At 45.2% G+C, this 27,701-nt stretch overlaps 1 protein-coding gene across 2 annotated transcripts; it reads left to right on the top strand.

Annotated features, from left to right (window-relative positions):
* The first annotated feature begins 312 nt into the window (after positions 1-312).
* Positions 313-22,366, top strand: C9H16orf89 (chromosome 9 C16orf89 homolog). 2 transcript variants are annotated; one of them, XM_070760816.1, is made up of 9 exons: positions 313-611; positions 3,074-3,207; positions 7,469-7,618; positions 10,898-11,045; positions 13,772-13,886; positions 16,414-16,549; positions 17,885-17,989; positions 21,231-21,293; positions 22,221-22,366. In XM_070760816.1, exons 2-9 carry the CDS (start codon positions 3,126-3,128, stop codon positions 22,289-22,291), a joined length of 870 nt encoding a protein of 289 aa, XP_070616917.1. In that variant the 5' UTR covers positions 313-611; positions 3,074-3,125; the 3' UTR covers positions 22,292-22,366. The 2 variants fall into 2 exon arrangements, with proteins under 2 accessions (XP_070616917.1, XP_070616916.1); XM_070760815.1 differs by lacking the exon at positions 313-611 and having other exon boundaries at positions 3,024-3,207.
* Positions 22,367-27,701: the final 5,335 nt, after the last annotated feature.

The following is a 27,701-nucleotide window of genomic DNA, read 5'->3' as shown; positions in this document are numbered from 1 at the left end:
TAATATTAATAATACAGCAGATATAGAAGACTGAAGAAACCACATTCAGCTCCGCACACAACACCGAAAAGTGCCATTAGTACCAAACTCGGTCCTGCACTAACATTAAACTTTGATATTGAGGTGGGGGCCGCAAACTATTGTCCGGGTCACAGTTGGCCCACGGGCCGCAAGTTTGAGACCCCTGCCCTACACCTACTCCCCTTGATCAGTTTCCATCCATTATTCCTTATCTGGCCTTCAGGTACTTTGGAAAGAAGCCTGGACCCCTCCTCTCTGTGGCAGCCTGTCAAATACTGCCTGGGGAATTCTGGGAGTTGAAGTCCAAATATCTTCAAGTTGCCAAGGTTGGGAAACACTGCACTAGACTAGCCAGGCCCAGTTCCTGCAACCATTCATCGTATGTTTTAGCCTCCAGCCCCTAATCATCCTGGTTGCTCTCCTCTGCACCAGAATCGGGCTGCTCTCAGTCTGGCCCGGTTTACCTAAACCAGTAGTGACCCACCGGTGGCAACTTTGTTCTTTTTAAGAGGTGTGCACTTTTGTTGTTGTTGCGAAATGCCACAATAACGATTTCTTTCAACCAAGTACTTGAAATTTATACTGGAAATGTGAGTATCATGAAGGGATATTATGTAAGTTTGTTTCTTTATTTAGTTTATTTAGTTCAATTTGTATGCCACCCAACTTCCTAAGGATTCTGGGCGGCTCACAACTGAAAAGAACAGGACATGTAGTATTAATAATAGGACAACTAAAAAGAAAAACAATTTAAAAACAATTTAAAACCTGCGATAAGGCCATATGTATCATTTATGACCGGGTTTTGATGATTGACGGATGATTGATGCAAGGAAACTAGCAATTTGTGGATCCAAACACATGCACTAATTCAGAAGATTTTACAGGCTTTAAAGTTTTGGGGGGCTAATGTGCAAATGAAACCAGAGTTTTTTTTCCCCTTTGGGGCTGAGAACAGAGCTTTGTTTTGATATGTGGCAAGAGCAGCAAGATTGTTATTCACTTAAAAGTGAGAAGATTTGGTGCTGTCTACAAAGGAGGAATGGTTGATGTCGTTCAGGGGTCGGCAACCTTAAACACTGAAAGAGCCACAAACGTCCTAACTGGAAGCCCCCTGCTCAATTCTGGAATCGACCGGAAGTCGAATTCCCCCCCTATAGAGTCTCCTCTTAGGGCAGCATCTACCTGTCCTAACCCAAAACCCTACCAATTGTGGAGTCAACCAGTGACAGGGAGCTGCAGCAGAAGCATGAAAGAGCCACATGTGGCTACAGAGTGACAGGTTGCTGACCCTGGTACAGTTGATAAAACTTGCTTAATTTACTTAAAGAAAAGAGTGATTTCCTTTGCTGCTGGCTGGAAAACCTTACCGACTTTTTGCATGAAGTAGAAAAAATGGACAGGATTTGTGCCGTTAGAAAATGTGTTTGTTTATTTATTTGGATTTCTGTGCCGCCTTACAACAATTAGAACAAAATGCAATACAATATAAAAAGTGAAACCCAACCTAACACTAAAACCAATCATTAAAACCCCTATAACAGTTATGGTGAACCTTTTTTTCTTTGGGTGCCGAGAGAGTGTGCACGCTTGTTATCGTGCATGCGCAAGTGTCCACACCCATAATTCAATGTGTGGGGTAGGTGAAAACAGCTTCCTCCTCCCCCTGGACGCCCTCTGGAGGCTCTTTGTATGTTTCCCAACTTCTGGTGGGCCCAGTAGGCTCGTGTTTCACCCTCCCCAGGCTCCAAAGGCTTCCCTGGAGCCCAGAGAGGGTAAAAATGCCTCCCTCCACCGGAGGCTCTCTGGAAGTCAAAAATGCCCTCCCAGAGCCTCTGTGTGAGCCAAAAATCAGCTGGCTGGCACACACATGCATGTTGGAGCTGAGCTAGGGCAACGGCTTGCGTACCAGCAGATATAGCTCTGCGTGCCACCTGTGGCACCCGTGGCACAGGTTCACCATCACTGCCCTATAATATAAAAAACATTCATTCAACAACAATCACACAATCATATCTACGACCGGAGCAAGATGTTAAGCCCCAAGCCTGCTGACACAGGTAAGGTTTTAAAGCCTTGTGAATGGCTAAGAGGATGGGGGCGATGTGGCTAACTGGAGCGAGTTGGTTCCAGAGAGCCAGGGCAGCCACAGAGAAGGCTCGTCCCCTAGGCCCCGCCAGCCGGCATTGTCTAGTTGACGGGACCTGGAGAAGACCGACTCTGTGGAACCTAACAGGCTCCTGCGATGTATGAGGCAGAAGGCCGTCCCGTAAGTAATCTGGTTCTAAGCCATGAAAGGCTTTATAGGTCATGACCAACACTTTAAATTGCATCCAGAAACCAATTGGCAACCAGTGCAGCTCGCGGAGTGATGGCGAGATGTTCATGTTTCTAGGGGAAGGTCTGTAATTGCCCGTGCAGCTGCATTTTGCACCAATAATAACAATAATAATAATAATTTATTAGATTTGTATGCCGCCCCTCTCCGTAGACTCAGGGCGGCTGTAGTCTCCCAACGTTCTTGAAAGGTAGCCCCATATTAGGTAATAAAAGAAAGAGGGTTTTTTCCTAAAGAGATAATTGTGTAATCATGCTTATATTTGCTGTAAAGAAATTGGAAACTGCCATTTATCTTTTCTTTGTGTACCTTTCTCTTTGTGTTTTTTCCTTTTTTTCCATGACTTTGTAGTATTTTTTTTCAATTGTTTTCCTTAAGACATTTCATAACATTTGGACAAAACCAAGAATTTATTTCCTTGGCTAGAACTTGTGTGTCACTCATTTCCACGTGATTTTGGAGCTACTCACACCCATCAACAAAATATAATTTGGCCCTGGAAGAACTTTAATGGCTCTTTGTAAAGAATTTAGCTGTCAATCAGAGGTTCCTGGGCTCTGACGTGGATGCTTGTGTACACAAAACTGACTTATAAAAAGGTTTCAGGAGAACAAATAGGTTTTTCACAGTCTATAAAAAGCCTCTGTTGCTTTTCCCTGTCCCAATGCAAAAAATGCTGAATTTTGTTTTTTTGCTGTTGATCTGTCTTGTTAGCCTACAGCCCTCCTCTTGTGAAGAAGATAGGAGGAATGCTATCATTTCTGCCATGGAGAAGGCGGTGATGTTCCTGGCTGAAAAACATGACAAAATCAACATAGATGCAGTACTTGGATTCACTATCTTGGAAGGTACCCATTTTAGCCACTGCTGTGGTGGCTATTATTATTATTATTCATTTATTTTTTTTATTTATTCAATTTTTTAAATGCCGCCTTTATTCTTAGACTCAGAGCAGCTTATAACATGTTAGTGCAATAGCACTTTTTAACAGCGCCAGCATATTGCCCTCCCACAATCTGGGTCCTCATTTTACCCACCTCGGAAGGATGGAAAGCTGAGTCAACCTTGAGCCGATGATGAGATTTGAACCGCTGACCTGCAGATCTACAGTCAGCTTCAGTGACTTGAAGTACTCCACTCTACCCACTGCACCATCTCAGCTCTTATACTTAAAATTGACTGCAAATAAGGGAATGGATTGCTTTCAGAAGTTGTGGGGGCTCCAACCCTGGAGGTATTTTAGGAAAGGATTGGATAATGATTTGTCTGAAATGTAGAGGGCAGTGTTTCCCAACCTTGGCAACTTGAAGATATTTGGACTTCAACTCCCAGAATTCCCCAGCCAGGGGAATTCTGGGAATTTAAGTCCAAATATATCTTCAAGTTGCCAAGGTTGGGAAACACTGGTATAGGATGCACGTGCCAGAGGTGGCACATAGCGCCCTCTCTGTGGGCATGCAAGCTGTTGCCCCAGTCCACTTCCGCTGGGCATGCATGCGTGGCTCCCATCAGCCAGTTGGTCTTTGGGTCTCTGCCGTGTTTGCAGGGGCACATGTGGGAGCGAGTGGGAAACATGCAGGGGGCTGTGTGCACATCACATGTGCAGGATGAATGCGGGGAAAACACACACATAGAATTGAATTGAATTCTCAATTGGCCAAGTGTCATTGGACACACAAGGGATTTGTCTTTGGTACATATGCTCTCAGTGTACATAAAAGAAAAGAGACGTTTGTCAAAAATCATAATGTAAATGATCCACAGCTAACATTAGAGCACGATCTTTCTGCTGTGGCGAGAAGGGCATTTGCACAGGTCAGCCTGGTGCACCAGTTGCGACCCTGTTTGGACAGGGAGTCATTACTCACAATCATTCATGCCCTCATCACCTCGAGATTCGACTACTGCAACGCTCTCTACATGGAGAGTGATGAGTGAGATAAAGTGAGAGATAAAGTGATGAGTGAGGAATACATTTGGTAGATGACAAAAATCACAAGGATTAAGACACTGTCTATGAAAGCTGGAGAATGGGGAAGGGAAGGAGGCAGGCGCCTTTACACTTGATTTGAAGATGGCTATTGGAAGTAGGAAGGTTGGTTGGGTGGCAGGCAGAAACTCCCGTGTTTTGAGGAGGTCCTACAGGTGGATGAAGAATGATTCTGTTGACGGGACAAAGAAGAAAGCATGGCAATTTGAAGAGGACCATGGATATGATCAAAGAAAGCTTGGAAGATGGATGTTATTTCCAGAGACAGGCAGGGCAGAATGGCAGGACAGGTCTGTTCTGACGTTGCATAGCTTATGATGACAGAGTCTGAGCTTTTAAAAACTTAAAAATCTTCCAGGATGGTTTTTATGACTTCCAGTTCAGCCCTAAGAATTGTCATTGAAGGATTAACTAAACTACGGTACAGTGTTAACGAAACATCATTGGTAGTTATTATGGTATTGAGTTCCCCTCCACACTCCTGGTGATGTTTTACAAAATAGGAAGATATCATTAGTTGCAGATGGGTGATCTAGAAATTAGCCCTAACAGAAGTAGTTAGAGGAGTGGTTTATTTATTTATTATTAAAGTTGAAAGGGACCTTACAGGTCATCGAGTCCAACCCCCTGCTTAAGCAGGAAATCCTACAGCACCCCAGCCAAATGTCAGTCCAATCTCCTCTTGAAAATGTCCAACGTTGGGGAGTTGACAACCTCCGCTGGCAGGCCGTTCCACTGGTTGATCGCTTTCACCGTCAGGAAGTTCTTCCTTATCTCCAGGTTGAATCTTTCCGTGGTCAGCTTCCAACCGTTGTTCCTCGTCTGGCCCTCTGATGCCCTGGAAAATAGAGTGACCCCCTCCCCTCCGTGGCAAATACTTAAGTATCTGTATACAGCTATCCTGTCCCCCCCAGCCCTTCTTTTTACTAGACTATCTATGCCCAGTTCCAGCAACTGGTTCTCAACCTTTCTAATGCCGCGACCCCTTAATACAGTTCCTCATGTTGTGGTGACCCCCAATCATAAGTCTAGCTCCAACTCTCCCAACAGAGCTTTAAGCTGATTGGCAGGAAAGTCAGAGGAACACCCTCACAGTAAACGCCTGATTGGTCGGATTGTAAAAAGATGTTCTAAGGTGCCAGAATAGAAGCTTTAGTTCCTAACACCATGGGAAATTTGCCTTTTGCCCAGGGTCTTAGGCGACCCCTGTGAAATGGTCGGTCAACTCCTTAAAGGGGTCCCGACCCCCAGGTTGAGAACCACTGGGTTAGATGGTCAGTTTCTTAGATACATAATATCTGTCCTATTGCGACACTGTACGATACCATGTTATGGTGATTTGAAATACTGTCCTTTTGCTCAATCATTTTCTTTTAAAAAAACTGTTGTAGACTAGTTGCTGCTTCTGCAATTTTTGACTGGGTAGAATGCAATATCCAGTTCCGTTAATTAAACTAAATTTGCCTATTGGTAATTGCATGAGCTCTGTAGATGCCAAGGTTGACTCAGCCTTCCATCCTTCCAAGATGGGTAAAATGAGGACCTGGATTGTGGGGGGAATATGCTGAATCTGTTAAAAAGATGCTAACATGTTGTAAGCCACCCTGAGTCTAAGCAGAAGGGCGGCATTAAAAAAATTGAATTAAATAAATAAATAAATAGATAGATAGATAGATAAATAAATAAATAAATAAATAAATATGCTAAACATAATAAATGGTGATTTTTAATTATGTTTTTACCTTAATTTAATGTTTATCTTGTATATTATAGTGTGCACGTATTTTACATACATACATATATCTGTTGATTCTCTGCTTACACACCGTTGAGTTTGAATCAAATGTGTTTTATTAGTGTTTGTGTATCAGAACTGAAAACGCTGCAACGATGGTGCCTACACATGTCTGCCCAACGTGTGGCAAAACATTTCATGCCCCAATGGACCAGAGGTGGGCTTCAACAGGTTCTGACCAGTTCTGGAGAAACGATAGTGGAAGTTTTGAGTAGTTCAGAGAACTGGAAAATACCACCTTTGACTGTCCCTGTCCCCATCTATTCTCTGCCCCCCGAGTCCCAGCTGATCGGGAAGAAATGGGGATTTTGCAATAGCCTTCCCCTGCCATACTCACCAAGCCATGCCCCACAAGCCATGCCCACAGAACCAGTGGTAAAAAATTTTGAAATCCACCACTGGTTATAGGCCTTACCAGCCACTTGCAGACACATTGTGGACAGTCCACAACCCGTTACATGTAGACAAACATCATCATCAGCCTCATATAGAGCCTCGGTGGCACAGTGGGTGGAGTGCTACTTCTGCTGATCACCAACTGGCAGTAGTTTCTCAGTAGGTTGACTCAGCCTTCCATCCTTCCAAGGTGGGTAAAATGAGGACCCAGATTATTGGGAGCAATATGCTTACTCTCTATATAAACTGCTTAAAGAGGGTTGTAAAGCCCTGTGAAGCAGTTATATAAGTCGAAATGCTATATCAGTGGTTGCATGGCCTCTGTAGATGCCATCTGCTAAATAAACAAATAAATGAATAATTTAGAAATGACTGTTTGGGAAATTGATGGGAGAAAATCAAGAACTTCAGTTGTCTTGGAGTGACAGAAATGAAAATCTATTTCAGATGGAGGTTGCATTAATATTATAATATTTGTTTCATAACATAAACATAATTTATTTCAGAAAGAAGGAAGGAAGGAAAGGAATGGAGGAATGAAGAAAGGAAGGAAGAAAGAAAGAAAGAAAGAAAGAAAGAAAGAAAGAAAGAAAGAAAGAAAGAAAGAAAGCCTTCTTCTAGACTTCAAGGAGGTCTACTCTACCAAACATTCTGGTGCCAGAGAAAATCTTTGTGGTAGCTAGGAATTGAAGGTGGTCTGATAGCAATCAATCAATTGATCAATCAATCAATCAATCAATCCCCTTCTTGTCTTCTTGTTACATTTCCACCTCCCTCAAAAAGCACCAAAACAAATTGAAAAGGCTTAGCAACACATCATATCTCATTCATGTCATTCCTGGGTTTCTTCTCTCTGTCTTGATTTTTGAGATGTGGTATGAATTCCATCTCTCTCTCTCTCTTTTTTTCTCCCTCTGAAAATCTCTAGCATATTTGAAAGTGGTGCTGGAGAGATGGCAAAGGCAGCTGGGATTAACCAATGACGGGCAGAGAATCCTGCTGTTGAGGGAGAAACTGTTGACCTTCATGGAGAAGGCAGCCCAAGAGGTTGAAAAACAGGATCCGGTTACCCACAAAGGTAGAAGATGCAAATGTGATTTCAGTAGAATTAGGTAACCATGGTTAGGAAAGGTAGGTTCCCCATGTCTACCTACTTTTCTACTTAAGAACCTGGTCATGGATTGAATTAAGTTCCAGGGACCAGAGGGGGTTTCAGCAAGTTCCGATCAGTTCTGGAGAATTGTAATGGAAATTTTGAGTACAGTGGTAACTCTACTTATGAACTTAATTCAATCCATGACCAGGTTCTTAAGTAGAAAAGTTTGTAAGAAGAAGCAATTTTTCCATAGGAATCAATGTAAAAGCAAATAATGTGTGCAATTGGGGAAACCACAGGGAGGTGGAGGTCCTGTTTCTTTCCAGGAGATTCCTAGAGAGGTCTCATGGAGGCTTCTCCCCACCTTTTCCAGTCCTGTTTCCTCCCAGTAGATTCCTAGAGAGGCCCCACAGAGGCTCCTCCCCACCTTTTCCGGCCCTGTTTCCTCCAAAGAGATTCCTAAAGAGGCCCCACGGAGGCTGCTCCCTGCCTTTTTCGGTTACAGTTTCAGAGGCTTGGGTTTGTAAGTAGAAAATGGTTCTTGAGAAGAGGCAAAAAAATTTGAACACCCAGTTCTTATCAAGAAAAGTTCATAAGTTGAGGCATTCTTAGGTAAAGGTACCACTGTAATTTGGAGAGCTGGTAGCAGAAATTTTGAGCAGTTCGAAGTAAGGTTAACTGACTGGGCCCACCCCCGTCTATTCTCTGCTTTCCAAGTCCCAGCTGATTGGGAGGGAATGGGGATTTTGCAGTACCCTTCCCCTGCCATGCACATCAAGCCAGGCCCACAGAACCAGTAGTTTAAAAAAAGAATCCCACTACTGCCAGGGAGAGAAGTCTGATGTGAATCGTTTCATAAGTCTGGGAAAGAAAATGTTTCATTGCCAAGATCTGTTCATGAATAAGTTTGTGGGTTGTTGTTTCCTCTCAAACTAGAGAACCAGTTAAGTCTAGTGGTTAAAGACACCAGGCTAGAAAACAGGAGGCAGTGAGTTCTAGTCCTGCCTCAGCCACCAAAACCAGCTGGGTGACTAACCTCACAGGTTGTTGTACTCAGTATTGGGTTGCTACATGAACAGGGTGGGTGGGATGTCTTTCCAGTAGCAAAAATGGAGGTGCGCATGCAGCTTTAGCTGACCGGCGGGCGGGCAGGCATGTAGGTGCAAGACTTGTTTTCTGTGCATGCTCAGGAAGCAAAAGTTTATGTGAGGATACGCACAAGTGCGGTATTTCATCAATTTTCACTGATTTTTTGCTTCTGCACATGCAAAAAAACAGTGAAAATCGCCAAATTTTTGTGCTCGTGTGTGTCATCGTGCAAGATTTAGGCTTCCTACACATGTGCAGGAAGCAAATGTCGTTCCGATGCATGCGCGTGTTGGGGTCGCAGAGTTCCGCAGGAAGCACATTGGTAGCAGCGGAAAGCGGAATATGCCCCTGGTTGTACCGAGGAAAATGGGAGATGAAGGCATATGATGTATGTTCGCTGCCCTTTTTATAAAAATAAAAATAAAAATAATAAAAGGTGGGAGAGAAAATAAATACATAAATACATATATCAATACATGTATACATACATACTAGCCAGTAATGGGCAGCCAAGATTTTTACTGCCACACTGTCATCATCATTCAACTGAACTGTTAAGTCCTCGATTTACAACCTCACCAGTGTCGCTCGCTGCGGTGACAATTTGCTTTGTGTTTCGCACACTCTCCTTCCTGGGTCACCCCCGCCTCAGACTGGGTAGCTAGGCGAATGGGTGCCGATCAGCTGTTGAGAAAAGAGGGGGGAGGAAATGGGCCTCCTGCAACTCCTGCCGGTGCTGGTCTCCCTGCCGCTTTCCGAGGAGGAGGAGGATGGGAGGGGGGGATAATCAGCTGGATCTGGGTGCACAGCTTCATTTATGTTGTGAACCACTCTGAGTCCTCGGAGAGGGGCGACATAACTCCGGGTTGGCGAGTGTTTTAGCAAGGCTGTAAATAGTAGGTCCACAGTAATTAAGAAGATCGCTCACTTCTGATCATCTGAGGCATCGTGGAGATTGCTCGCTTGTAAGAAGCTCCTGAATTTGGACGTGTGGGCAGTCCATGTCTCATTTTCTGAGTTAAAGAATGCGGGAGCTTGAGCCATGGACGTTTGCATGGCGAGGTTGTTGTTGCGAGAGTTCGAGCTCCTTCGTCACCACTGTTAAGTCAGGACACACAAGACCGTTGAAGTTCTTCAGAACTTTTATTATAAACAAAGAACTGAAACAGGAACATACACCAACTACGCTAGATCCCACAAAGGCAACAGCTGTTCCATTGCCTTATTTATAGTCCTGGAAAAGTTGGCAAAACTAACAGACAGCCGTTTAATTTTGGCGGCAGAATTTCAGCTTGCCGCGCAGGAACCAATCAGAAAAAATCTTTTATTTAAAACCCGGACATAACATAAATAAATAAATTTCCACTGGTGGAACTGCGTCCCACCCCGTCCTGCCTGCTGCCCACCCCTGATACTAACATGGAGTCAGGATACCCCTCCTCCTCCTTATCTTCCAAGCTACTGGCATGGTGCTGGGGTCTCTTCATTATTTTATGCAATTATGTGTTTGTTTTACGGCTCATATTATACCTTTAGGGAGTGTTTGGCAGAAAACAGCCAGAAACTAGCAATGATTTTCAACAATTGTTGTTAGAAGAGACTCTGAGAGACATGAAGGAGAACTTGGGGACTATATATCGCCCTGGGAAGGCAATTACCCACTGCTGCCAAAGGAATAGAGGAGATTATTTTATTCTGAATGAGATAATTGCTCTTCCTAGTTTTGGAATATGATTTGAAAGCCCGGGAAATAAATCCGGGACTTTCTACATGCAAATATAGCTCTTCTGCCAGCAAACCCTGACTCGATCTGTGAAAAACAGTTGCTGGCAATATGGAAAGAGAGAGCTGAAATAGTTAAAAGTGTTGGGCTAGAAACAGGGATAACTGGGTTCAAATCCACCCTCAGCCATGGTAGTTAGTCTTACGCTAGCTACTCTCTTCCTACTGCTTCTCGAAGGTGTTGGGTTTTTTGAAGAAAACAGGAAAAGGGAACAAGCATGGAAAGTGAAAATAAGCTAATTAATTCAGATAGACAATTGTTGTCTTTCTATTGCAAATGGCCCAGAAAACCAGTTGAAAACTGAATGAGGACTAGAGACTTAGTATAAAGTCTCAAGCCAAGGCTAAGCAATCATTCTCTCTTTCCCATTTCCCCCCACCCGTCCTCAGAGTTTGCTCCATCTTTAAAACCAGGATTTTGGAAAGTCCCTCAGGAATGGAAAAAGATGAACAAAACTATTCCTTATTCCCAAACAAGCGGCACCTGTCTGGATTTTAAAACCAGTGATGTTTGCATCTCGGCCCTATTAGGAACACAGTAGGTATCCGCTTTGCCTTTATCATTTTGATTTTCCTAGGATGCCCTCTCCCCCAAAACAGGTGGTCCTCAATTTACAACCACTTGCCTCGGTGGCGCAGTGGTTAGAGTGAAGTACTTACGCTGATCACCAGCTGCCAGCAGTTTGGCAAATTGAATCTCAGTAGGTTCAAGGTTGACTCAGCCTTCCATCCTTCCAAGGTCAGTAAATTAGGTCAGTAAAATTATCACAATTATCAAAATTTTCTTATCATTGGATTTGTATTTTATTGCAATGCTTTTGCTGTTGTGAGCCGCTCCGAGTAATTATTATTGCTATCCGGATAGTAATTATTATCACTATCACTATCATTATTATTATTATTATTATTATTATTATTATTATTATTATTATTATTATCACGGGGTGGCACCGAGCTGGGGAATGGCAAGCGGGCTGCGCTCAGCAGCCTCCCTCCTTACTAGCATCTTGGCTGCTGCAGCTTCTAAAATAATGTCTTGATAAGGAAATAATAAACACACTGCACGCACAAATTAAAATATAAAACTCCCGTTCCTCCTCCTAAAAAGGCTGCTTCCAAACAGGGAAGCGAATGAAAAATAACGAATCCTGTGATTGGCTGGCGGCCAAATGTCCAGCGGTGGGCTACGAGCAGGAATGCTAAACTGTGCTCACCGCCGCGACTCGTAAGTTCTTGCGGGGCCAGCGCGATTTTGCTGCTGCACCTGGGGAGGCAGTAAAATCGCACAAGGAGCCACAGGTGCGCCTGTGTTTCAGTGAGGTTTTTTTGCTTCCATGCATGCTGAAACATGGGCGCACCTGCGGCTCCATGCACAACAATTTTGCTGCCTCCACAGGTGCAACAGCATAATCGCGCTGGTCCCACAAGAACTTATGAGCCGCGGCAAAAAGCACAGTTTAGCATTCCTGCTCGTAGCCCACTGCTGCCTGTGACCAAAAGGCCAGGGCGAAAGTGCTTTTGAGACCCATTCGGCGAAAGGGCCAGGGAGAAAAGGCAGCAACCAATGGCTGGGGGACGGAACAGGCTCAGCCAAGTGGAGGAGGCTAAAAGTCCCATTTTGGTAAAATGAGGACCCAAATTGTTGGGGGCAATATGCTTACCCTCTGTAAACCACTTAGAGAGGGCTGTAAAGCATTATGAAGTGATATATAAGTCTAAATGCTATTGCTATTGTTAAATCGAGCAACTCATTGATTAGCTTGCTTTGTACATAATTAAACAGGTGTTCCACAACACAAAGTTGAGTGACTCATGCCAGAGGTTTCCAATTTTTTTTTGTTCACAGTGCTCCATAAGGGAAAATATTGTCAGTGTCCAGCTCTTATTAGCTATTGGCAGCAGAACAGAAATGTTCTTTGATCAGTGGTGATTTTTCCTATCGGTTCAGAGGTGCACTCTTCGTGCACACTTGCTTGCTCAAGCTTTCTCACCGGTGCTATGCTCATCTGTGCACTTTTTCACCCTTTGCGCATGCGCAGAACATTTTGCAATGGTTGGCAGATTTACAGTTTGCATTCTGCCATTTGGCAGATCGAATCTCACCAGGCTCAAGGTCAACTCAGCCTTCCCTCCTTCCAAGGTCGGTCAAATGAGGACCCAGATTGTTGGGGGCAATAGGTTTGCTCTCTGTAAACTGCTTAGAGAAGGCTATAAAAGCACTGTGAAGTGGTATATAAATCTATATAAATCTAAATGCTGTTGCTATTTTGCATGCACAGTGGGTTAGAAAAAGTGGGTTAAAAAAAAGAAAATGCCAGTGGACAGAGCTTGCAATGCCATTGCTCCTGGATCTTTGAACCACTGGCTGCCGCCACTACCGGCTATAATAATAATAATAATATTATAGCCGGTAGTGGCGGCAGCCAGTGGTTCAAAGATCCAGGAGCAATGGCATTATTATTATTATTATTATTATTATTATTATTATTATTATTATTATTAATTGTTCTGTCTGGGTTCCCCCAGACATCAACACCAACTAAAAAGAGTAGCCAGACACGCTGGAAAAAAGCAAAGTCATTTTATATCTTTGAAAACAAACACAGATAACAAAAACTGTTCTTACAAACTGGAATGCTATGAAGCTTCACAGAAGAGTCACGACGGCCAGACAATACAACAGGCTTCTTGCTGGCACACACACCACTGTAGATAATAAAACCCACGCCTCCCCCAAGTTTTCAGCCTTCGAGGCCACAAGCCAGAATCAGAGACGCCAAGGATCGCACGAAGGTCACAGGACTCCCAAAAGATAACTCTCCACAATACAGGAAGGGCGGGCCTGCCTTTTCAACCTTTCTGAGGAGAACCACACCCAAACCCAGCTGTTGCCTATTAGGGATGAAAATACCTGGCTAATTGTCCCCTTCGTTGTGCTGCCCTTCTCTGCCTCATATCTATGATGGCTTGTGCGTTCTCATCTAATGATTCCATGCTACTCGCTGGGGAGAGCTCCCCCCCGGGAGTCTCAGGCTGTTCTCCCTCCTCCTCCTCCTGTTCCTCGTCCTCCCCCTCTGAGCATGGAGCCGGCAGAGTTCCAGCCGTTCCCTGAGGAGCCTCAGGCTGAATCACAACATTTATTAGATTTCTTTGCCGCCCTTCTCCGCAGACTTGGGGCGGCTTAGAGAGGGCTGTAAAGGATTGTGAAGCGGCGTATAAGTCTAAATGGTAGCGCTAGTGCTTATCTAACTTGCTTTCCAACAGGGATGGCTTTGATGTATGCTGGATTCCAGACAATTGCACCGGTCTCATGATCAATACTCACTGCACTGGTTATTCACTGTCCCACCAACTTTTTTATTTTCTCTTCGCCAAGATGGTAAGGAAACGCCCGTCTTTCTTTGTTCAATAAACAAATGCCTGTAGATGTCTCGTTTACACCCAGCGAGTCTGGATCATGTTGCCAGGCTGTTTAGAATGATCATCATAGGATGAAGAGGAACTAAAACTTACAGTAGGTTGCTACTGGTGTGGTAGCAGACTGTACACCTGTAGCAGCCGCCAGAATGCACAATTTGCATGCAACCGCTCCGGTGGCAGTCCTAGGGGACCCATCATCTTTTTAAAAAAAATCATATTTTTTTCCTTCGTGCGCATGTGCAGAAGCAAAATCTTTAGAGGAGTGCACACCCGCGAGAGATTTTGGTGATTTTTTGCTTCTGCGCATGTGTGGAAGCAAAATAATCACCAAAATCTCTCAGTGTGCGCGTATCCCCTCTCAAGATTTCAGCGTGTTTTTGCTTCATGCGCAAAAGCAAAAACATGCTGGGGACATGCGCATGTGCCCACAAGACAATTGAAGCTAGTGGACAACCATTTAAATAGGAGCCAGCCGTGTGCAGCAGCTGCCAAAAAAGCCAACACAGTTCTAGGCTGCATCAACAGAGGGAGAGAATCAAGATCACGGGAAGGGTTAATACCACTTTACAAGGCCTTGATGAGGCCACACTTGGAATATCGCATTCTGTTTTGGCTGCCACAATGCAAAAAGGATGCTGAGACTCTAGAAAGAGTGCAGAGAAGAGGGACATAAATGTTCAGGGAACTGGAGGCTAAAGTGTAGGAAGAAGGGTTGCAGAAACGGGGCAGGGCTAGTTGAATGGAAAGAAGGACCAGGGGAGACAGGAGACCAGCCTTCCAGTATCTCAGGGGCTGCCACAAAGAAGAGGGAGTCAAGCTATCCTCCAAAGCACCTGAGGGGAGAACACGAAGCATTGGGTGGAAACTGAACAATGAAAGAAGCAACTTAGAACTAAGGAGACATTTCCTGACCGTCGGAAGGGTTGATCGGTGGAGCAGCCTGCCACCAGAAGTTGTGAATGCTCCAAAACTGGAAGTTTTGAAGCAGATGTTGGATAACCACCTGTCTGAAGTAGTTGTAAGGTTTCCTGCCTAGGCAGGGGGTTGGACTGGAAGACCTCCAAGGTCCCTTCCAACTCTGTTGTTATTGTTATATTGTTATTGTTATTGAAGCTGCACGCACAGCACACCAATAACAGCAGTAATGGCAATCTGCCACTTCCTTGCACATACATGTTAGTTGTTCCTGACTCTAAGGGGCGCTGCTCATCTCCATTTCAAAGCCAAAGAGACAGCACTGTCTGAAGACATCTCCGTAGTCATGTGGCTGGCAGGACTCAATGCCAAAGGCACACAGAATGCTGTTACCTTCCCACAAAAGTGGTCCCTATTTTTTTACTTACATTTTTACATGGTTTCGAACTGCTATGTGGGCAGAAGCTGGGACAAGTAACCGGAACTCACTCCATTACGTGGTGCTAGGGATTCGAACCACTGAACTGCTGACCTTTCCATCGAAAAGCTCAGCATTGTATACACTGAGCCACCGCGTCCCTAACAAGGAAAGCTTGGGAGATCTTTAATCCATTGGAAATGATTTTGGACAGAAGGGCAAAGATTTGGGAGGAAGGGGAAGGTGTAAGAGTAGAATGGCTGGGGAATTCTGGGAGTTGGAGTCCACATCTTAAAGTTTCCAAATTTTGGCAGGGAGCAATCCCGGCATAAATGCTACATTTGTGAGCCCCACCTGCAGGAATTTTAAGGGCATTCATTTTACTGCAATCGTTGTACAGTGGTACCTCTACTTAATTCGTTCCGTGACCAGGTTCTTAAGTAGAAACGTGCTTAAGTAGAAGCATTTTTCCCCATAGGAATTAATGTAAAAGCAAATAATGCATGCAAACCCATTAGGAAAGAAATAAAAGCTCAGAATTTGGGTGGGGGGAGGAGGAGGAAGAAGAGGAGGACAGTCGCTGCCGAAGGAAGAAGGGGAGGTGAGTGCCCGCTTTTGTCTTTCCGTGCCCAGATGCTCTGGGAGGCAACCTCGCGCCAGGTGTATGGGAGGCAGCGCGAGGGAGTCACCACAGCTAAGTGGTTTATTCCCTCTCCTAGCGCCCAGAGAAAGGAAAACGCTCTGTTCACTCTGGACTGCCAAAGTCTCCTTAAGCGCCACCAAAAGACTTCTCTGGCAGCCCAAAAAAAGCCTGAGACGGCCAGGATTAAAGGAGGAATGGCAGGAAACTGACTGGACCTTCGTTCCACTCTCAAATTTCCTTGGAAATTTGGTTCTTAAGTAGAGGCAAAAAAATCTTGAGCACCCAGTTCTTATCTAGAAAAGTTCTTAAGTAGAGGTACCACTGTAGTTGCAATTTGTATTTTGAGTCAGATATTTGATGCTTAAAAACATTTTTTAAAAAGCTCTTATCTTTTGTTAATTTTCTCCTATCAATTGTTTTGTAATACCTCTAGAGCATTTGGGTTGCAAGAGGAATGCAGCAATCAATTAAATCACCTTTTTGTTTATATTCCCACCCTTCCCTCTCTAGCAAGCGTGCTCTAATACTCTCTTCCAAAATGCCTGGGAGTTTGAAAACATGTTCTGTAATGTGATGATGCAAACCAATCGCTATCTCGAAAGAAACAATTTTATGGAGGATACTGGGGACCTCTTTACAGAGAACAGTAAGTGAACTGTGGGCTCCTTGGTGCTTCCTGAGCTTGGTGGTTTGTTTGCAGATGTTTCATTAACCAACTAGGTAACGTTGTCAATGCTGAAAAGGAGTGGGATTTGCTATCTATTTATTTCCAAGTGGCTTTCCCTGTCAGAGTTGGTAGCAGTGTTTGTTTGTCTGAGTTGGTAGTTCCTTGATTGTGGTGAACAGAACAGAATAGAATAGAATATTGGAATGAAGAATAGAATAGAATATTGGAATGAAGAATAGAATAGAATAGAGAATGGAATGGAATAGAATAGAATATTGGAATATAGAATAGGATAAGATAGGACAGGACAGGATAGAATAGTTGGAAGGGACCATGGAGGTCTTCCAGTCCCATGATGGCGAACCTATGGCACACATGCCACAAGTGACACACGGAGCCATATTAGTGAGTATGTGAGCTCAGGTCTGACGCACATGCACACATCTGCCAGCTGAATTTTGGGCTTTCTGGGCCCACTTGGAGTCAGGAAATAGCCTGTTTTCAGCCTCCAGAGGAGGTGGGGAATGCCCGTTTTTTGCTCTCCTCAAGCTCCAGAGCCTTACTAATAGCCTAGGGAGGGCAAAAGTGGCCTCCACCCCCCCCCACCCCCCCGAAGACCAGAAATGGCCTGTTTCCCAAGTTCACACAGGCCATTTCTGGCCTCCAGAGGGCTTCCAGGGGGATGGGGAAGGCCATTTTCGCCCTCACCAGGCTCCTATAAAGGCTCTGAAGCCTGCACAAAATGAAAAACGGGTGTGCCATCGCATGCCGGGAGTGAGGAGGGGTCACATGTGCATGTACAGGAGGGGCGCATGGAATTATTTATTTGTTTGTTTGTTTGATTTTTATGCCGCCCTTCTCCTTAGACTCAGGGCGGCTTACAACAAGTTAGCAATAGCACTTTTATTGCCCCCACAATCCGGGTCCTCATTTTACCCATCTCGGAAGGATGGAAGGCTGAGTCAACCTTGAGCCAGTGATGAGATTTGAACCACTGACCTTCAGCTCTACAGTCAGCTTCAGTGGCCTGCAGTACAGCACTCTACCTGCTGTGCCACCCCGGCTCTTAATTATGGATGTGGGCACACATGCGTGTGATCCTCCCGCACCACCACCCCCTTTTGGCACACGAACCAAAAAAGGTTCGTCCCTGGTCTAGGATGGACACAGTAAATGATCTCATCAAAATGAGTAGTGTCATTTCCAGTCCTTTCATAATCTTGTAAGGAATAGATCTTTTCCCCCCCTCCTTTCTTAATCCTGACGTTACGCTAACCGGATCATCAGCCAATTTGCATCTTCTTTCCTCAACAGTTATGTTTTGTGGACTATCTCGATTCTCAGATTTCTTCCAGATTGCCTGGCTGGACCGTATTCTCAACTGGCAAAAACAGAAGGAAGGATGTTTCTGGATGTTCTGTAAGTTGACTGCTTGGCTTTAGGGCCATCAGTGATTTGTGTTTCACCAACCCACCCACCCCATGTGGAGGAGTATATGCTGTTAAGGAGTATGCAGAGTGACTCCTGCATTATCAAGGATACACATACACAAAGCCAATGTGGAATTCTAGCAGATATCCAGCAGATTGTCAGTAGATATGAATAATGGTTCAGTCATACAAACCAGATACAGTGATACCTCGTCTTACCCCTCTTCATACGAACTATTCGTGGTACAAACCTGGTGTTTAAGAATTTTTTGCCTCTATTTTCACCTTACAAACCTGAGCGCCGTCGCTGGGATGCCCCTCCTCTGGACCCCCATTGCCAACCAAAGCGCTGGGATTCCCCTGAGGCTCCCCTCGCTGGGATTCCCTTTATTTTTGCCGGTGCTGCTTTGAATCCCAGTGAGGGGAGGCTCAGGGAAATCCCAGCAATGCAAGAACAGGTGCTTCAGCTGACAACGGAAGTCCGGAGGCGGGGAAAATGGATGACTTTGGGGATGGGGTTACATGCATTATTTGCTTTTACATTGATTCCTATGGGGAAAATTGCTTCATCTTACGAACTTTTCTACTTATGAACCTGGTCATGGAATGAATTAAGTCCATAAAATGAGTTATCACTGTATATTAAAATGTATACAATAGTATTTACTTTAGCAAATATCGTACTCAAGTTAAATAGTCCAATCATACACAGTCAAATTAGGCAATATCTCTCAGTACATTAACAATACTACAAGCCTGGCTTGTACAGCTTGTAGATAAATTATCATTGAACACACGGTTCTTACTACAGCAGTCACAATGAATGAGCACAAATGAGCAGAAAAAACACACACAATCAGTCTCTGGCTCCCTCTTATGGCAATTCCCAAAACTAACTCCTAAACCAATAGTGCTTCATTGTTAGCTTGTTTACATATTGCCAAACCCAACTGTTACGTACCTAGTACTAACACATGTAGTCTTTTACTTAATGAGCACAAATGAGCTCAAATTTTTCATTGCTAGGTTTATGGGCCATAGCTGAGCTGGGCTCAATGAGGGTTGAAAATTGTGACAGTCATGTGACCGATCCAATTATATGTCTTGGCTTTTTTTTGCAGAGGACATTAAGCAAACACCATGGGTATAAAGCTAACCATAATTTGCAATGGGCATTTTATGCCAGAAACCAGAAGTAAACACCATGTTTTTTGGTGGGAGTAACGCAACACAAATCACAGTCCCTTGACCTTGGGACATTGCAAATGACCCTAGATGTGAGCCTAATCACAGTCCCTTGACCTTGGGTCATTGCAAATAACCCTAGATGTGAGCCTAGATCTGAATACACAAAAAGACAATAGAAAGAAATAGACATTACAGCTTCAAGTCCAAGTCATCAGTACCTCTTTTGAGATACATTCTAACTTCACTGGGTGACCAGTTACTTAGTAAAGATTGCCTCAAATTTCATATGTTTAACCTCAATCTATAGAACATAGTTCATAAATAAACAACAAATCTGGCTGGGGAATTTGGGGGACTGAAACCCACCCATTATAAAGTTGCCAAGTTTGAAAAACTTTAAATATAATCAATTGTCAAGTGTTGGAAATCAGGAAATCCAAGCAGTTCAAATGACTGTCAAGATTTGTTTTTCTTCTTTTCCCCCTTTTTTCTTTCCTGTTTTTCTTTTCTTTCTTCTTCTCTTCTTTTTAATTTTTTTATTTACTTTCTAAAAGTAATTATTATTAATTGGGCTAATTGGGACATTTATGATAACTTATTTGGATTTTCCTCCCCTTTTGAATTGATATTAAATCCCTGAAACAGATAAAATTTAAGATTTAATCGTTATGATTGGGAATTCTGGTTTCTTTCTTTTCTTTTTTAAAGGGTGATTAGAATAAAAGTAATGGTAAGAAACATACATGAAATTGAGATTAAGGATATGTTGAGGAGATTGAAGAATGACGGCCTAAATGATCAAATGTAATAAGATAAGAAGCAGCCAAAAGAAACTGTATTAGTAGCTTTTTAAATGCATATAAGAAATTTGAATAATTATTTTTTATCCAGATGTCAAATGTGCAGGAGGTAGCACTGGATGGATTATGAATACCCAATTCAATTTTTTTTATTATTGTATGGTATTTTAAGATTGATGGTATACAGTGATCCCCCGATCATTGCGAGGGTTCCGTTCCAGGACCCCTAGCAATGATCGGGTTTTCGCGAAGTAGCGCTGTGGAAGTAAAAACACCATCTGCGCATGCGCAGATGGTGTTTTTACTTCCGCAGCGCTAGCGAGGAGCCGAAGATTGGGGTTCCTGGGAAGGGGACTCAGCTGGGAAGCGGCGCTGGGGTTTCCCCACCGCCCACGCAAACTCCTCGCTGCCGCTCGCCCGCCCTTCGCCCGCCCACGCCGTTCGCTCGCGCCGCTTCCCAGCTGAGTCCTGAAGCCAATTCGCTTCAGGACTCAGCTGGGAAGCGGCGCGAGCGAACGGCGTGGGCGGGCGAAGGGCGGGCGAGCGGCGGGCGCGCGGGCAGGCAGGCGGCTTCCCAGCTGAGTCCTGAAGCCAATTCGCTTCAGGACTCAGCTGGGAAGCGGCGCAAGCGAACGGCGTGGGCGGGCGAAGGGCGGGCGAGCGGCAGCAAGGAGTTTGCGTGGGCGGTGGGGAAACTCCTCGCTGATGCCCGCCGCTCGCCCTCCCGCCAGCAAGAGGGGGAAGACCCAGGGAAGCCGCCCAGCAGCTGATCTGCCCGGCGCCATCTACGCATGCATGCCCATAGAAAAAAGGGTGCGCATGCGCAGATGGTGTTTTTACTTCCGGGTTCAAAAATCGCCATATAGCCGTTTCGCAATGATCGGGATCGCAATACCCGGGGGATCACTGTATTATATTGCATATGTGATTGGTGTGGAAAAAAATAAAAACCGTTTTCCTGGGAAAAAAAAGATTTGTTGCAACCTGCAAAGAATCTGATCTACTAACAGTCCAAGCAAATTGGTGACAGATAAAGAATCAACGGAATTCAAGATGGCCTGGATTTAGATCCTGGTCATCTCCTACACCAGTGTTTTAAAATTTGAACTATTTAGGCAAACTAAAGAAATTATCTGAAGCTATAAAAAACAAAGAGATATACCATACTGAATTAGATTTCCAAAGAAATAATGCCGGTCTCTTTTTCCAGCAAATGATTTATTTCTTCTCTCAATTTACTAGCTTTGTCCAATGATGAGGAGCACATGAGAAAAAGGACTAAGAGATCAGAGAAAATTGTTGAAGGTAAAACCCTGTGAAGTTTGGACGCAAGAATTGGGTCTAGTCTAGTGAAAAGAAGGACATGATAGCAGTGACGCCAATACTTGAGGGGCTCCTACACAGAGATCTACAACAGTGCCATAGGGTCACACACAGTAATGGGCAGCCAAAATTTTTACTGCCACACTGTGGGTGTGGCTTACTTGTGGGTGTGATTTAATGGTCATGTCACTGGGTGGGAGTGGCTTGCCGGCCATGTGACCAGGTGGGAGTGGCTTGAACAATCATTGTTCAAGTGACCTGTTAAGTCCTCGACTTACAACCTTACCAGTTTTGCTCGCTGGGGTGCAATTTGCTTTGCGTTTCCCACGCTATCCTTCCTGGGTCACCTCCCCGCCTCAGGCTGGGCAGCTAGGCGAAAGGGGTGCTGCCAGAAGCATAAGTGCTGCCGGCGCCGCTTCCACCCATGTCTTCTGCTTGCACCTCAGGCGTGAGGCTGGAGGGGAGCTGGGCAGGAGAGAGGGAAGCTTGTCCAAGACCAGGAAGGAAGAAAGAGGAACAAAGCGAGGAACGCAGACGCAACAGCAGCAGGGGGAAAAAGGAGAGCCAAGCCGAGACCGGTAATCCAGGAAGTGACAGCCGTCGATCAGCTGGAGCTGCACACGCATTTTCATTTCTGCCGGTGGAACTGCGTTCCACCCCGTCCACCCCTGGTCACACACACACACACAAAGAGAGCTCAACTCGCATGAGTGGTTGGCCAGCAAGCACATGTGCATAACCCAACTTGAAGTACAGCTGGATGTCATGCGCATGTGTGTCATCCTGTTTATTGTGCATCCTGGTTTTCCCCTCTCCCCTTCCAGTTGCAGAGGTTGGACCCACTGAACTAGATGACCTCTGAGTTCCTTTCCCTACCAGCCCTATGATTCTGTGTACTCTTCCTTGCAGGCGTCTGCTCTTCCCATAACACTGCCGTGGCTGTTGGAGCACTTGGGGGCTTCCTCTTGTACAGCGCCTGATGACGATCCCTCTTTATCGCAGTCTAAATCCAGCTTTCACTGGGCAACTTTCCTACAATAAATGTCTGACACAGCGAAGGGCTGCAATTTTTTTACTACCACACTGTGGGCGTGGCTTATTTTGTGGGTGTGGCTTGCTGACCATGTGACCAGGTGGGAGTGGCGTGACAATCATGTGACCGGGAGTGGCTTAAAGGTCATGTTTAAAGGTGGCCAACTTGACGTCACTCATGTCAAGGGTTTGGATTAGGGTTAGGGTGCCTGGCCTCACCTCAAAGAGATACAATTTCCCTCTCTATTTACTATTACTGAACATCAACAATATACTATTTAATTCTATGTATATATGCCATATGTGTACATACATATTACACGCAGGCACACAAAAATATACATTATCTACTATATAAAATGTATGTACACACACACACACGCATGCACAGCTCTTCTAAAGTTATACACATTCAACCTCATTTACTGTAATAGGAAAAACATACCCAGAGCCCAGAAGGGAAAAAAAGAAAAAAAATTCAAATTTTTTCTACCGGTTCTGCATATCTGACCGTACCCATAGGAGCCCATCACTGGTCTGACATCATCTGAAAGAAAGTTTGGTTTCTTTTCTTTTCTTTTTTGAAAGGGACAAAATATCTGCACAAACAGAGGGATAGAATCAAGATCATGTGAAGTGTTCATACCACTTTATGATGCCTTGTCTGGCAACACTTGGAATTCTGCATCTAGTTTTGGTCGCCACCATGCAAAAAGGATGTTGAGGAGTGCAGAAAAGAGCAACAAAGATGATTCGGGGACTGGAGGCTAACACATATGAAGAACAGTTGCAGAGACTGGGACTGGCTAGTTTAATGCAAAGAAGGACCAGGGGAGACACGATAGCAGTGTTCCAATATCTCAGGGGTTGCCACAAAAACAGAGCAGAGCTGAGACCAGTAATCCGATCAGCTGGAGCTGCACATGCAGCTTCATTTCCACTGGTGGAACTGCGTTCCACCAGTCCTGCTTGTTGTCCACCCTTGCACTCGAGGCTTGACTACTGCAATGCTCTCAACACGGGGCTACCTTTGAAGAGTGTTCAGAAACTACAAATTGTGCAGAATGCAGCCACATGAGTGGTCATGGGTCTCCCCAGACATGCCCATAACTCTCCAACACTTCGCAGTCTGCACTGGCTGCCAATTAATTCCTGGATTCAATTCAAAGTGTTGGTTATGACCTATAAAGCCCTACAGTGGCATGGGATCAGATTTCTTACGGGACCACCTCCTGCCGCATGAATCCGAGCGACCAGTTGGGACCCACAGAGTCGGCCTTCTTCAGGTCCCGTCAACTAGACCAGTGGTCCCCAACGTTTTTTCCACCAGGGACCAGTTTCAGCAAGACAATTTTTCTATGGCCCAGTGGGAGCGGAAAGGGGCGTGGTTGGGGGTGGGATTAAGCATGGGGGTGCTGGTCCTCCCCGCCCCTCTTTCCCGCCATCGTCCTGTGGCCGGCAAAACCTGCCTCCCAAGCCCTCTTGCCCAGCGGGAGCTAAGCGCTGGAGAGAGGGGGTCAGGCTGGCCCTCCTGCCTCCCCCCAGCCAAAAACGCAAAAGCGCCCCGCGGCAGAAGCCAAAAGAGGCTTGAGCCTCTCGGTCCTTCCCGCCCCTCTGTCCCATCCATCGTCCTGTGGCCGGCAGAACCTGCCTCCCGAGGCCTCTTGCCCGGCGGGAGGCGAAGCGCTGGAGGGAGGGGGTGGCGGCATGAGGGCCGGCAGCTGCTGACTCCACGGACCGGTGCAACATGCCCCGCGGCCCGGTACTGGTCCGCGGCCCGGTGGTTGGGGACCCCTGAACTAGACAATGTCGCTTGGAGGGACCTAGGGGAAGAGCCTTCTCTGTGGGGCCCCCGGCCCTCTGGAATCAGCTCCCCCCTCCTCACCTTTCATAAGAGTCTAAAGACTCATCTATGCTGGCAAGGTTGGGGTCATTAGACACTGCCCCCTGGCCAATGGATGTATGGTGGGTTTGTTGACTGAATGGATATTTGTGCATTTTAATTGGTTTTCTGGTTTTTAGATTTAAGTCTTAACTTTAATTAATTGGATTTCAATGTACATTGTCTTTTTATATGCTGTAAGCCACTCCGTGTCCTCAAAGAGGGGCAGCATATAAATCCGATAAATAACAAACAAACAAACAAATAAAAGCTAAATCAATCATGAGAGAAATAACAAAGTTATAGTCATAAGAAGATTAAAGGGTCAGAGTCCTGGAGCATATACAGAGTGCAACCTAGCTCAACTTTTGATTCTTTAACTTTTGATTCCCTGTCAAGCTGTAACTATATGTGCCAGCTGCAAAGATAAAAATTCCAGGCAGTTTTGTGATTTTGGTTCTGCAGACTAGTCTTCGTCAATTTTGACACCTTTTATAATGTATAGGCTTCAAATTTCAGACTGGACAGACTTACTTACTTACTTACTTACTTACTTACTTATTTATTTGATTTGTATGCTGCCCCTCTCCGCAGACTCGGGGCGGCTAACAACAATAGTGAAACAATATATAACAAATCTAATATTTAAAATAATTTTTAAAAACCCTAATTTAAAAAACCAAACATACACACAAACATTTATTTGTTTGTTTGTTTGTTTGTTTGTTTATTTATTTATTTATTTATTTATTTATTAAATTTGTATGCCGCCCCTCTCCGCAGATTCTGGGCGGCTCACAACAGTAATAGAAAAAACAATGTACAATACAAATCTAATAATTAAAACTAAAAACCCATAATTCAAGAAAACATACACACAACATACCATACATAAACAGTATAGGCCTTGGGAAGTTATCTCAGTTCCCCCATGCCTGACGGCAGAGGTGGGTTTTAAGGAGCTTACAAAAGGTCAGGAGGGTGGGGGCAGTTCTAATCTCAGGGGGGAGCTGGTTCCAGAAGGTTGGGGCCGCCACAGAGAAGGCTCTTCCCCTGGGCCCCGCCAAACGACATTGTTTAGTCGATGGGACCTGGAGAAGGCCAACTCTGTGGGACCTAATCGGTCGCTGGGATTCGTGCGGCAGAAGGTGGTCCTGGAGATATTCTAGTTCGATGCCATGAAGGGCTTTATAGGTCATAACTAACACTTTGAATTGTGACCGGAAACTGATCGGCCACCAATGCAGACTGAGGAGTGTTGGTGTAACATGGGTATACTTAGGAAAGCCCATGATTGTTCTCGCAGCTGCATTCTGCACAATCTGAAGGCTTGGAAATTCTGGGAGTTGAAGTCCAATTTGAGAAACCCTTCCCTACACATTTCAATATCTATAGAGATTGTCTATCATCCAGATCATGGTTGACTCAAAGGTGCTTTTCCAAAATGCAACTAGACTATTAAAAATTTATTTTATTTATTTGTCAAGCATATACTAGGTATCAGTGTTCCCTCTAATTTTTTTTCGGGGTGGGCGGAAAAGTATAGTGTCTGAGCGGCAGTCCCTTTGGCACTGGGCGGCATATAAGTATAAAATAAATAAATAAAGTGTGGGCGTGCACTATCACACATGAGTGAGTTCTTGCATCCATAATTCTATCCTTTCTATGTCTCCCTCTTTCCTCCCTCCCTCTTTCCTTTCTATCTCTCCCCCCTCTTTCCTTTCTATCTTTCTCTCCCCCTGCCTTTCTCCAAGCCCTTCCTTTTCCTTCTCCCTATCCTACTACCCCTCTCCCTCCTTTCTATCTCTCCCTCCCTCTTTCCTTTCTATCTCTCCCTCCCTCTTTCCTCCATCCCTCTTTCCTTTGTATCTCTCCCTGCCTCTTTTATTTATTTATTTATTTATTTATCAGATTTGTATGCCGCCCCTCTCCGCAGACTCAGGGCGGCTCACAGCAATAATGATACAATGTAACAAATCTAATATTTTCCTCCCTCCCTCTTTTCTTTCTATCTCTCCCTCCCTGTTTCCTTTCTCCCTCTTTCCTTTCTATCTTTCTCTCCCCCTGCCTTTCTCCAAGCCCTTCCTTTTCCCTCTCCCTATCCTACTACCCCCCTCTCCCTCCTTTCTATCTCTCCCTCCCCCTTTCTCTCTGTCTCCCTTCCTACATCTTTCCCTCTCTCTCTCCCTCCCTCTTCCTTTCTCTCTTCCTTCCTTCCTTCCTTGCTCTTTCTCTCTCCCTCATCCCCTCCCTCTATGTCTTTCCCTCTCCCTCCTTCCCCCCTCTTTCTCTCTCTCTTGCTTTCTTTCCCTCTCTTTCTCTCTTGATTTCTTTCTCTCTCATTCTCTCTCTCCTCCTTTTTCTCTCTCTCTCTTTCTTTCACCACGCCGGCAACAGAGAGAAAAAGAGAGCTCGAGCCGGAGAGAGAGTGGAGGGCGCCATTGTCTTCGCCTCCGCCCGGCTCTGCAGCTAAGAGGCAGCAGCCATCAACCCCCTCGCCCTCCCAGGCGCCCGGTGCCCGGCCACGCTCCACCTCCCAGTAGCCCGGCCGACTTTTACCTGCTGCCGGAGCCGTTTTCTCACACCCTGCCACCGCCAGGGAAGCTCCAGCCGGGCGGAGCACAACGTAAAACAAGAAGAAAAGGTCAGCTGTCAGGCGGCACCCCCCCCCCCGCCTTTCCGCAGGACCTTTTCTTCATGTTTTATACGGTGCACTCCGCCCGGCTGGAGCTTCCCTGGCGGTGGCCCGGAGGGAGGGAGGGTTGCCGGCGGTAGCAGCAGCAAGGTGGTCAGCTGTGAGGCGGCTACTCCTGGTGCCGCTGCTGCCGCCGCCAGGGAAGCCCCTCCCCACGCGCACTTAGCCATGGCGCACTTAGCTGCATCTTTCAGTTTTTGAACCCTGCCCAGGAGCCAATCGCCAAAGGTAGGCTTTTGCAAAAGGTAGGCGATTGGCTCCTGGGCAGGGTTAAAAAACGCACACTGAAAGCTGCAGCTAAGCACGCTATGGCGCATAACTCAGCTTACAGGGATCTATGCTAGGTAGTAGTTATTGGTATAAGCATAAACATTAGCAAGGTAGGTACAGATAAATTAAACAATATGACAGTATTATTATTATTATTATTATTATTATTATTATTATTATTATGTCAATACAACACAGCAACCGAGATCATATTTCATCACCAGTTGGGCGCTTCCCAAGCACCTAGGACTGCATGATGTAGTGGTGAATTATGTTTGCCAATCCCAGTAAAGCGGCCTTTTGCAATCGACAGATGGAGATTTTGTCAATTCTAATGGTTTTCAAATGTCCGCTGAGATCCTTTGGCACTGTGCCCAGCGTGCCAAGTACCACTGGGATCACTGGCTTATGCTAGAGTCGTTGCAGCTCGATTTTTAGATCTTTGTATTTCACTAATTTCTTTAGCTGCTTCTCCTCAATTCTGCTGTCGCCTGGGATTGCGATGTCGATG

This window comes from Erythrolamprus reginae, chromosome 9, assembly GCF_031021105.1.
Source record: "Erythrolamprus reginae isolate rEryReg1 chromosome 9, rEryReg1.hap1, whole genome shotgun sequence".
NCBI classification, from domain to species: Eukaryota; Metazoa; Chordata; class Lepidosauria; order Squamata; family Dipsadidae; genus Erythrolamprus; species Erythrolamprus reginae.
Note: the sequence above shows the minus strand (reverse complement) of the source record. Positions and strands in the feature narration are given on the sequence as shown.